Below are 10,970 nucleotides of genomic sequence, written 5' to 3'. Positions count from 1 at the left end.
AGCGCGGCGCACGCCCCGGGCCGGCCCAGCTAGCGAGCGAGCCTGGAAGGAGGAGGGCAGCGGGGAGGCGAGGCTGCCGAGGCGGAGGGATCTGCGCATCAAAGCGAGCGAGGCGAGCAAAGTTTGGCTGGGGGTTGGACTTTCCTTCCTGGAGGCGGCACCCAAACAGCCACCCCGTGCGGAAACCCAAACTTTCTTCTGCCACTCCGGTCCCCGCGGCCGCCGCCTCCGCCCCGCGTCCCAGGCCTTCCCGATCTCGCTTCGCTACTGCCTGCCCGCCGCCCCGCCGTCCTTCTCCCCGCCGTGGGAGACGCCCGGGGCGCAGGGCCGCGCGCCGAGCCCCGCCGGCTGCAGCGCCGCGGCCGGGCCTGGAGAACCAGCAAGTTCGCCGAGAGTTGAAGCGAAGTTTGGGCGGCCGCAGCCGGCCCGGGCTGAGCTCCCCGCTGCGCCCCCGGCGTCCCGCCGCGCCTAGCCCCGCCGGGGGCGCTCCTCGCAGCTCGCGCGCCCTCCTCAACCATGTCGTCCATCCTGCCTTTCACTCCCCCGATCGTGAAGCGCTTGCTGGGCTGGAAAAAGGGCGAGCAGAACGGGCAGGAGGAGAAGTGGTGCGAGAAGGCAGTCAAGAGTTTGGTCAAGAAGCTCAAGAAGACGGGGCAGCTGGACGAGCTGGAGAAAGCCATCACCACGCAGAACGTCAACACCAAGTGCATCACCATCCCCAGGTGGGGGCTGGAGGGACCTTGGGGCGCGCCCGCCCAGCCCCATAGCGTGGCGGGGCCGGCCTGGTGGGACTGGAGCAGGAGGGATTGTATGTGTGTGTATACGAGGGGTGGGAACGCAGGCAGGAAGCGGGTGAAGGGGGACCCCAAACAAAACCTTTTCTGGAATTGCAAAGATTCAGAGCCCTGGACTTCCACGCGGCACTCGCTCCCCCAGACCCCGCATTGGCGTTTCACCTCCGGGAAAGGGGGTGCTGCAGGATGCCCCCCCCCACCTCGGGGAGCTGCGGGATAGAACTTGAGGCCCGCTTTGTTCGGCTCCGCGGGCCCGAGCCCCTCCTCCGCCGCCGCCTCCCGCCCCCGCGGCCCGCGCTCGTGGAGGTGGTGGTGTCTCTCCCTTTCTTTTCTTCATTCCTGTCCCCCCACTTCTTTCCTTCTCGACAGGAATGCAGTCCGTACAGCTGGGGCTGTGGGTGAGGAGCGGGAGCCTCGTGATTGACAGATTCCTTCTTCGTTCTCTCTTTGCCTTCGGGATTAGCATTTTTATCGAGTATTTTTAGATTCGGTTGTGCCAGTCTCCCGCCCCCTCCGCACACACGCACTTTAGTTGCAGCGGAGTGCTCTGACTTTCAAATGAGAGAGATAAGTGGCGGAGAGTGGGGTCTTCTCCCCCGCCTCCCCCGGCTGTTTTTTGCCCTTCTTTCAGTCTGAGATTGCGGGTGGGTGCCGAAAGGAGGGGGGTTTGGAGCCGAGGAGATAACAAAACGCACCCTAAAGTGGGCCTCGCATCGGCCCTCGCATTCCTACGGAGCCCTCCTTCCCAAAGCGCTTTGCCATCTGTCTGGACCTCCTTTATCCTCCACTTCGCGCTAGCTAGGTCTGGCAGGAGCTCACAGATGGCTGATAGAAGGGGTCAGTGACTTCTCTCCATTCCCCACGGCCTTCTCTTAGCTTAGCTGCGCCTGGCTGGAAATTGGGATGTGTTGAGGGGGGAGGTATCTTAGCTTTCTGTGTCTCCCTCTTAGCCCCCTTTGAACGTCTTAATTGTGTACTGAGGGAGAGTCTGTGTGTGTGAGTAGGGGTCCCTGGCTGTGGAGGAATGAGCAGAGGGTCCCCGGGGCCAGAGCTCCACATAAATTGTCCCTCCTGATGCTGGGCCAGAAGTGGACTCCGTCCTTGGCCACCTGCTCGGGGCAGCTGTACGCCGGCCGCCAGCCGTGTCAGGCAGGCACAAAGCAACATCTGTCCACGGAAACCCAGAGCCGGCCTCCTCTGGAAATAAATGCCACATATGGTGGGAGTGCGGACTTGAAAAATAATAATTTTTTTTCTTCAAAACTGGGTGGGTCCAGTCAATAAAGCAGGAAGGAAGGTGGTGTGCTGTCTGGGAAGTGTGTTCTGGTGTATGATGGGGAGCCAGAATTGACTTCAGAGGAGGTGGTGTGATGTGATGGTCAGGGAGCCCTAGGTCCTGGTCTCAGCCCTGGTTCTTCCTTCTTTATTACTTTAGGTGAGGGGTAGGGAGTAGGGTAAATGAATGTCATACTTCTCCCTCCTGGAGAGAATCTGCCTTCTTACCTGCCTGAGGGCGCTGAGGACAAGTGCTTTTTTATGTTTTGAGACAGGAAAAAAAAAAAAATCAGTATCCAGTATAAAACGAACAGCTGCATGAATTGTTTCACAGTTTACAAAAGACTTTCATATGCTTTTAGGAGATCAAGAAAAAGAAACTCCTGGAAAATAGATAAGGCCATTAATTAGGCCTAAGACTGATCCCATTTTCAAAGTTGAGAAAACTCTGGAGGAGAGAGGTGAAAATGCTTGGCATAGCAAAACATGCCATTCTGACCAAATGTGCCCCTTCTGCTTACCACGGCTCCTCTTCAGTTTGAAGGGTCTGAATACATTCTTTGCTGATGGTTACAGGGTGGGCCCTGGGATCTTTGGTAGTAAGGCTGCCAACATCCTTTGGGCTGGTGACAGCCTGGAGGAGAGGCCTGGCTCCCCCTTGCCTTGGTAGGAGTTTGCCCTCTGGGAAAGCATAGCCATGGCCTGCCTTTTCCTCTTCCAGTGTTTTCCGCAGCCTGGGGCATATGGACACTTGGGATGTTCCTGAGAGTTCAAGTAAACTCAGCCTTCCCATGGCTCTGTGAGGACTGAGCCATCTTCTACCTGTCTGGCAAGGACTAATGCTGAGGCACATTTTTTTCCATCTTTTTCAGTTAGGGAAACCCCGTTACTTGGGTGGATCCAGACAAAGTGGATTTCCATCCTTGGATTTTGTGCCCACGCCTCTGGGTCACCTTGTCTCCCTTGGCAACAGCAGCTGCTGTTTTGCTCGTGGGCAGAAAACTAAAGGCCACGTCTTGGGGAGGTGGCTAGCTGGCCTCACACGGGTGATAGTGGTGTGTCTCCGAGTCTCATAGGTTGTGGGGCTGCTTGTCAAATTGTCTGCTCTCTCCTTACAGCTTTTTATAACGAGGTCTTTGGAAAACTGACAAAGGGAAGTGTTTCACCTAGCTATCCCACTGCGGGTGTGCGGTGGGGCCCTGGGTGCTTAAAAGTACCCTACAAGATCTGGACTTCACAGTGTAAGGAACCCTTAGCCTAAGGAGATTTTCCCCAGCTTGTTTCGGCTAATACAAGGTCAGGAGCCGCAGCAGCGCTGTCTAGCAGTTAGAGCTGCGTGCTGGAGCCCCCGGACTGCAGGCGTTCTTCTGTTCCTCCTGCTCCAACTTGTCTCAGTGATCAAGAGAGCTGGAGTGATACAGGCTTACTGGTTTCAAGAATGTCAAAGAGACTGGTGCCAAAGCAGTGGCAAGAGCCTGATTTAGATACACCGGTAGAGGGGCCATCAGGATTCTCTGAGGTCTGGCAGGATGGGCAGAGCTTCGATGAGCTGTGTAATAGCATCCTCCCTGTCATCTGTCATCCTTCTTGAGTGCCTGAGTCCAGCTGCAGGTATCTTCCTGGCCAGTTTATGAGAATGGAGTCATAGCGTTTGCCAACAAGAGGCAGAGACGGTGCGCGTATGTTCTATCAGGGAGAAGGAGCCAGGCACACTTAAAAACGACTCTTCTGATGGACACCGATAGTTTGTATTTCTACTAATGGGACCCATGCTGTGGCCCACTTGTTGAGAGCTGGACCAAGCTTAAGACCTTGTTTGTTTGGAAGGAAATTCAGGCTTTCTTGTGTCAGAGCACTAAGTCCAGAGGAAAGTGGCTGCGGAATTTAACCAAACATAAGGTCTGACACATACCTTTCTGTGCATCTGTTCTTTTGGTGTGGCCTCCTCCTGCTATCTGCCTGGACTTTGCCAGGCTGGTCTCACCGTAACATTTCTTTCTCAGGCTTCTGGGGACAGACCAGGGGTGCAAGAGTGGTAGCTTTAACACCCTCTCCATTTCAGCATCTCCTGTCCTCTTTTCTCTCACTTGCAGCTCAGAGCACCATTCTTGTGTGGCCCATTGGAACCCAACTCACTTGCAAGCACCCATCCTCTCCTTTCTCTTGTTAACCTCAATTAGAGGAGTTCTGCACAAAGGCAGGAAAGAGAAGGAGTCTGCAGGACACTGGGTAGTGGACTGTGGGGCTGGCTTAGAGCTATGGCTGAACCTAGGAGCCACCTGATCTTCGAACTTAGGAGTCATTTGGAACCTTCGAACTTGCTCCTTGCACCTAGGAGTTGAAGACAGCCCCTTGCTCACAGTTCTTAATCAAATGTTACAGGATGGGATTTTGTGGATTCATAGGTATTGGCCCCTCCCATGTCTGAGTCAGTATTCCGGGAAGTGGGGGAGGATGTGGAGATAAACTTGAGATGGTCCCTGCCTGTGACAAGCTTACGCTTGAGTAGGAAAACATCAACAGGACATTATTTGTGTCTATTTCTTTCTTCTTCCCAGCCATCAGAGGGAATATGAGCTCTAGTATGGAGTGATGTTTTTGGGGAGCGAGGGAGATTATGATATGTTTTTTAAATATTTAGAGGTCGCTATGTTAGATAACAAAGTCAGGATAGCCATATGTTTTCCCTAGAAAAAAAGCACAGAATTCAGGTCCTGTATCTTGTTGTTTTAATACCTGGATGGATTTAGCAGTTCACTTGATGTCTCAGAGCCTTCTTGTCTGCACCTGTAAAATCAGGATGAGGTAAAGCCTGTGGAAGTGTTTTGTAAACCAGAAAGTTTGAGAGATGTATTTTATATTTAGATGTCTCTGTGTATCATTCATTCATTACTAAATTATTCAGTCATTTATGAAATACCTACTGTGATGAGCAGGGCACTTGTTCTTAAGGGCCCCTCTGTCTAGAGTGGGAGACAGACTTGCCCAAAATATAGTCCATGAGCTGTAGCCAAAGGATGTACAAGATGCCCAGGGATGTGGGGGACAGACCATTACTTCTCTGGGAGTAGGTGGGGAGAGGAGGGAGGGGTCAATGCAAGGTGGAAGACCAAGAAGGCGGGAGTTATAATCCGAAGGAGGAAGTTTCTGGACCATAGTACAGTCATGGGAACTTTTGGGTTCATGGTGTCTGTTGCCTGCAGGACTGAGAATGTCTTTATCTTCCTCTTGTTCCTAAAGGGAGTGCTGCTATGAATATGTTACCTCCGAGTCTGCACCTGAAGACCAGTGGCTTGTGTCCAGTATTTTATGCCACTGTAAAGTGTTCTCATTTTGAAATAAAAAAGGAGTTAGTATGGCAGACCTGAAATTCAAGTTTCCTTGGTGGAAACGGTGACTTAGGATGTATTAGCTCAGAATATAACAGACCGTGTCGATAAGAAGTGGGCAACTTGGAGGTGATGGTGGATGCTCAGAATTTTTGAGTTCTCGTGTGCCATAACTTTTCATTTCTCTGGTTAACAGTTGCCAAAAAATAAATCCTGTAAACCTGAATTTCTACAGAGACATAAGAGCTTTTAATAATGTATTTTTAAAAGTCTTTGCAAGGATGTAAAGGTTTAAATGACAATTCTAATAATAGAAAAAGCCCATGAATACAGTAGTCGTTTCCTTCTGATGAGAAATGCAAGCAGCTGATGGCATAGAGAGCCTGGCTTGAGCTTATCACATCAGGAATCCAATTAAAATGAGTTTTTGAAAAATAAATATTGGTTCAATAATGTAGATTTGTAATTGCTATGTTATTGTAGTGGAAATAAAATTAACACGATTTAATGGACTGAACGACCATTACTTTTCACTTGTTAGCTTATTGGGAGATTTCTCAATGCCATTGTTTGCACAGCGCAGCCGTGTCTCTGTATGAGCTCCTTTAGGAAATAAATAGGACCAAGAAGTGCCTGCTTTATTTACTGAAGTATAGTTGATTTACAGTGTTGTTAGTTTCAAGTGTACGGCAAAGTGATTCAGTCTTATATATGTCTATCCCTTTTCAGACTCTTTTCCCTTATAGTTTATTATAAAATATTGCATACAGTTCCCTGTGCAATACAGTAGGTCCTTGTTGCTTATCTGTTTTATATATTGTAATGTGTATCTGTTGATCCCCAGTTCCTCATTTATCACTCCTTCCTCCCCCCCCTTTGGTAGGCACAGGTTTGTTGTCTAAGTCTGCGGGTCTATTTTTGTTTTCTGTGCGAGCTCATTTGTATCGTGGTTCAGATCGCGTGCATAAGTGATATCATATGATATTTGTCTGTCTCTGGCTTACTCCAGTTGGTCTGGTAACCTCTAGGTCTATCAACGTTTCAAGCAGTGCTTGCTTTAAGACTTGAAGTCTGCCTTTATTCCCTCATCTATTTTCCTACCTTATTTACCCCTCCCCCAGCCTCTTGTAAGTGCAGTTAAGTTCTCGAAAGTGGAATGCCGGTTTTTCAATCAACAAAGCTCGTGAATAGTTCTAATTAACTTTTATCCTTGTCTCCTTTGATGTATTGACCTATTTAAAAATAAAGAATTCGCCCTGCCCCCTTCCCAGATCCACATATGGTTTTACAGTCTGCCCAGAAAGGCTGCTGATGCAGGGCCTGGGAGGTTTACCAGCCTTTTGCAGACGCGAATGTCCCCTGCAGTGGTGGATGGGACTAGTTCTTCCCCAGGAGGGCTGGGCATCATCTATTGACCACTGACAGGTTCCTGGGCCAGGGAGCCTTCAATCTTCAGGTGCCGTGGTTTCTGGAAACAGTTGGAAGTTGCCATAGTAAACCTACCTTGCAGAAGTTTGGTTTCTAATTTTACCGTATTCCAGATTTTAAAACAAAGATCCAAGAGAACTTGTCCAGTTCATGTGTGTGCTTCCGTTAGTGCACCTAACAGGTGCCCAAGCCTGTTCCCGGTAGCAGGAACACACCAGTGAACGAGGCAGATGCCTTATCCTGCCCTATTGTAGCCTCTGGTCCACTGGCTGCTGAACGCTGGTCCTTGGGAGTTGTAAGAATCGTGTGTGTTCACTCTGCTTAACTTGTAAATACTGTTTTCTTAATGCCAGAGAACCAAATTCCCCAAGCCCTGCAGTTTATTGAGTCCTGATGAGAGAGAGAGAGTGTAACGTTCCTCTTTGTTTTGACTTAATTAACAGTTTAAGAAATAACAAATCTAGAGCACAAGTCACACTATCCGTTGTGATTATCTGAGGCCTCTGCTGTAAACAGCAGCCTGCCACCGTGGCACACTGCTGCAGGGTGTTTTGACAGAGAGACTCAGCTTAAAATGAAAACACAGTAGAAGCCTATTAATTAAGAAGTTTGTCTAATTCTGGACTAGGCTGAAGTTTGTTTAGCAGGCCTTTTCTCCCCATAAATGCTGTCAAGAGAAATTAGTCGTGAGCAAACTTTTGGGAGTCACTTTGGAGGCAGGAGTCAGAGACCTGGGTAAGTTCTAGATTCTAACTCTGTTTCTAATTAGCTGTGTCACCTGGGCCAAGTCACTGACCGTCTCTGGGCCTCAGATGTTCGCAACTGGGAAATGGGCTACCGGAGCTCTATCAGAGGTTCTTTCTAATTCTAAAGTGGTTTCTATGCAAGCATCTTAGAAGCATCCCTTTGCATGCATCTGCTTGATCACTAAACCACAGATCTTCCTTATTAATGTCCTAAGTCCCTGTTAGTCTGGTGCCAGTGAATTTCCCTAGTTGAAAGTAAGAAAACTATAATTCAGCTTTTAATTTTAGTTGTTTCCCCCTCTCTGTCCTCCCTGCCTCTCCTTTGCCCTGTGAGTCTAAATCAGTGAAATTTAACTACAAAGGAATATAAAAATAACTGAATACAAGGATAACACCATGAAGGCTGAATGTGTTGAGATGCAGTGAGCAGTTTTTCTTTTGTTGCTATTTTTGGCTATCCTCAGAGCAGGAAGTTTACTTAAACTAATGACCACAATTGCCTAAAAATGGTTAAATGTGAGAGGTAGGCATTATAGAGGATACCTGTGGAAAATGTTTGCTCATATGTCAGAGTTTACCCAGGAAGCTTTCTTTATTTATTTTCAAGCATCTATATAAAGAAAGGCTATACTTGATTGTGTAAGCATGCGCCTCTTGTTGGGGGCGGGAGGTGGGGGGGATGGAAGTTACAAGTTGAAACCCTAGCTAAGAAATGAAAAGTGAGTTTCCCCCGAAATAATAGTACTTTTTCTGTATCACATCAGCTCTCCTGCTTGCATCTGGCAAGTTTTTCTCCTGACAGCTTTGTTGGGAGTTTAGGACTGGGGTGTTGTTTAAGAAACCTTGGGTCAAGGTTTGCCTTTGAAATCTATGGCATTATCAGTCTGTTGGCTTTCCCCACCAACGCTTGCATCACAGACCGCCAGGCCTCGTTGTAGCTCTGGGGTGTCACCTCCCTTTTTTTTTTTTTTTCTTTTTCTTTGAGACTGGGCTTTTGAAAATAGTAATGCTTTTTGGGTGTGTGTTTTTTAAAGGTCTGTTTTTACGCTGTCACAGCTCAAAAATGCCAAAAGGCATTTTTTCCTTAAAAAATCACCTCTGGGCTAAGCCCAAATGTGGAGTAATGGATCCAGAAAGGACTTTTTGAATAGTTACAAGTGGCTGAAAGCAGGCATGGTGATGGAAGTTGGGTTTTTCCTTTTGTTTCAAATGTTCCCCATTGTAAATTTTCTCACACCCTTGTTGAATTCAGACTCAAGGTGAGTCTTAGTTTCTCTGTGTGCCTGGAAGGGCAGGGTGAGTGACCTTGTTTTGCTCCCTCTTTAGATGCCGTGTGTACCCTTTTATCTCTACCCAAAGATTCTTAAAATATTGCCTGGGGAGCAGGGGTTCAGGGTGTGAGTAGGCTGGAAGACCAGAGTCATCAAGCATGAACAAAGGGCTCTGGAGTCTGACAAACCTGGGTTTGAGTTGGCCAGTTACTGACCATGGGGCAGCCTTGGGGACATCTGCTTCCACTGATTAAGCTCCACTTTCCTCATCTGTGTATTGGGCATGGGCCTGCCTGCCTCCTGTAAATCAACACAAATGATATAAGAGAGAGCAAGCACTTGGCTGGTATTTGTGGCTCACAGCACGTAGCAGGTGCTTACTAAACATTCGCTTTTCCCCTTTCAAGGACGGAGGTGGGGTTGACTGATGGTGTTGGTAAATTCCAGTAAGGGATCCTGCCCCCTCCACTGGTTCTCAGGGCTTACTGTTTGGAGCACCCCTGTGGATGCAGTAAGAGAATCTGCCTCCAGCACAAATTCACCAAGAGGCCACAGTCACACTGCTTGTTGATGCAGGGCTTGGCAGGCTGTTCAAAGAGAAACAATCCGTATTCTTAGGTGGTTCTCCCCTCCCCACTCCTGTCCTCCATCATCATTTTAAAAACTGTTTGGCTGACTAAAAATAATAGTATTGAAAACAAACTTTGATGAATCAGTGCTCCTGGGGTGGGGGGTGGGTGTAAGATCCTGAAGAAGAAACGCCGTGACTCACGGGCCTGTCACTGATAGCCTGCCCATCCGTGTGTGGAAGTGTCTGATGTTTACTCTTGCTGGTGTGTTTTTGAGGCCTGGTTGGAAGGCAGTTCTGGCTCCAGGCACCCCCCTCACCAGTTGCTTGGTTGCCAGGTGAGAATGTTCGGTGCCGGAAGCTCATGGCTCCAAAATGACCCAGACATGGACGGTGGTACCTTTGGCTGCCCTCTAGGTGTGTCAGGGGGCTCACACTTAGTGTACCATCCTTTGCACACCCTTCTGGATGTGGTCCTTTCCACGGGGTAGAGCTGGGGGCCCAGGGATGGCCTGTGTAGAGCCTGCACTTCCTTCTTCCAGATGGTACACTGGGTCTCGACCCTTCCATTCCCTGCCCCCCTGATCTTGAGCCTGCTTCCAGGTCCCAGGTGGGCTCTTCCCCAGGTCCGTCTGCCTAAGAAAGAGAGACTGTGTCGACTCTGGGCCAATGACGTGGGTCAGGCTGGGAGATGGAGAAATTGGATGAAATTCAGACTTGGGGTGTCTGCACGAGTGTACAGGAAGCCCCTCTAAGTGTGGGGTGATGACAGGAATGGGCTGGGGTTCAGGGTGGGTTCTCCTGGGATTCCCTCACCAGTTCCACTGTGAAACCCAAGGGGTCAGAGAAGCCTACATTCAAACCTGGCCTCCCAGGTTGTGTTAAGGACCTTGTCAATATGATAGAACAGATCCTGTTTATCAGTCTGTTACCTTGATTTCTCTCTTTTATATATGACATATTATATGTGGAACTCCATAGTTCCTCCCGCTCTCAGACCATTTGATGGTGGAGGCAGTCCTGTTTTTCTGGCCGTCCCCTCAGTGGGCTTCCCTGGTGGCTCAAATTGTGAAGAATCTGCGTGCAATGTGGGAGACCTGACTTCAGTCTCTGGGTTGGGAAGATCCCCTGGAGAAAGGAATGGCAACCCACTCCAGTATTCTTGCCATTCCAGAATCCCGTGAACAGAGGCACCTGGTGGGCTATAGTCCATGGCTTTGCAAAGAATCAGACATGACTGAATGACTAATACTTTTTCTCTGTCATATAGCCACAACTGAGGCCCCGCTCAGGTGGCACCATTGTGTGGAAGACTGTGGGTGTTTCTATAGGAAAGATTGATTTCCCTCACCTTGAACTCAGATCACAGTGAATACACTGCAGGTCGGGGAAGGTGTGCACATGGCAGCTGCCTATCCGAGAGGAGGAGTGAAGAGCCCAGCCCCTGCTAGTGCACTTGGTTGTTGGGTTCATTTTTTGGCCACTGACTTTGTGCTGGGCCTCAGGAGAGAGAGAGATGGGGAGATAAAGTCCTGTCTCTGAACTGTGCAGAGGCTAAA

The 10,970-nt window shown here is 49.2% G+C and overlaps 1 protein-coding gene across 1 annotated transcript in view; it reads left to right on the top strand.

Moving 5' to 3' along the window:
• The window catches only part of SMAD3 (SMAD family member 3), a 127,108-nt gene continuing 116,352 nt past the window's right edge, over window positions 215–10,970 (top strand). The window contains exon 1 of the mRNA XM_013966776.2: window positions 215–722. Coding sequence (XP_013822230.2) covers window positions 517–722 — 206 coding nt within the window. The 5' untranslated portion in view covers window positions 215–516. The remainder of the gene's footprint in view (window positions 723–10,970) is intronic.

This window comes from Capra hircus, chromosome 10 (assembly GCF_001704415.2).
Source record: "Capra hircus breed San Clemente chromosome 10, ASM170441v1, whole genome shotgun sequence".
Taxonomy (NCBI): domain Eukaryota; kingdom Metazoa; phylum Chordata; class Mammalia; order Artiodactyla; family Bovidae; genus Capra; species Capra hircus.
Note: the sequence above shows the minus strand (reverse complement) of the source record. Positions and strands in the feature narration are given on the sequence as shown.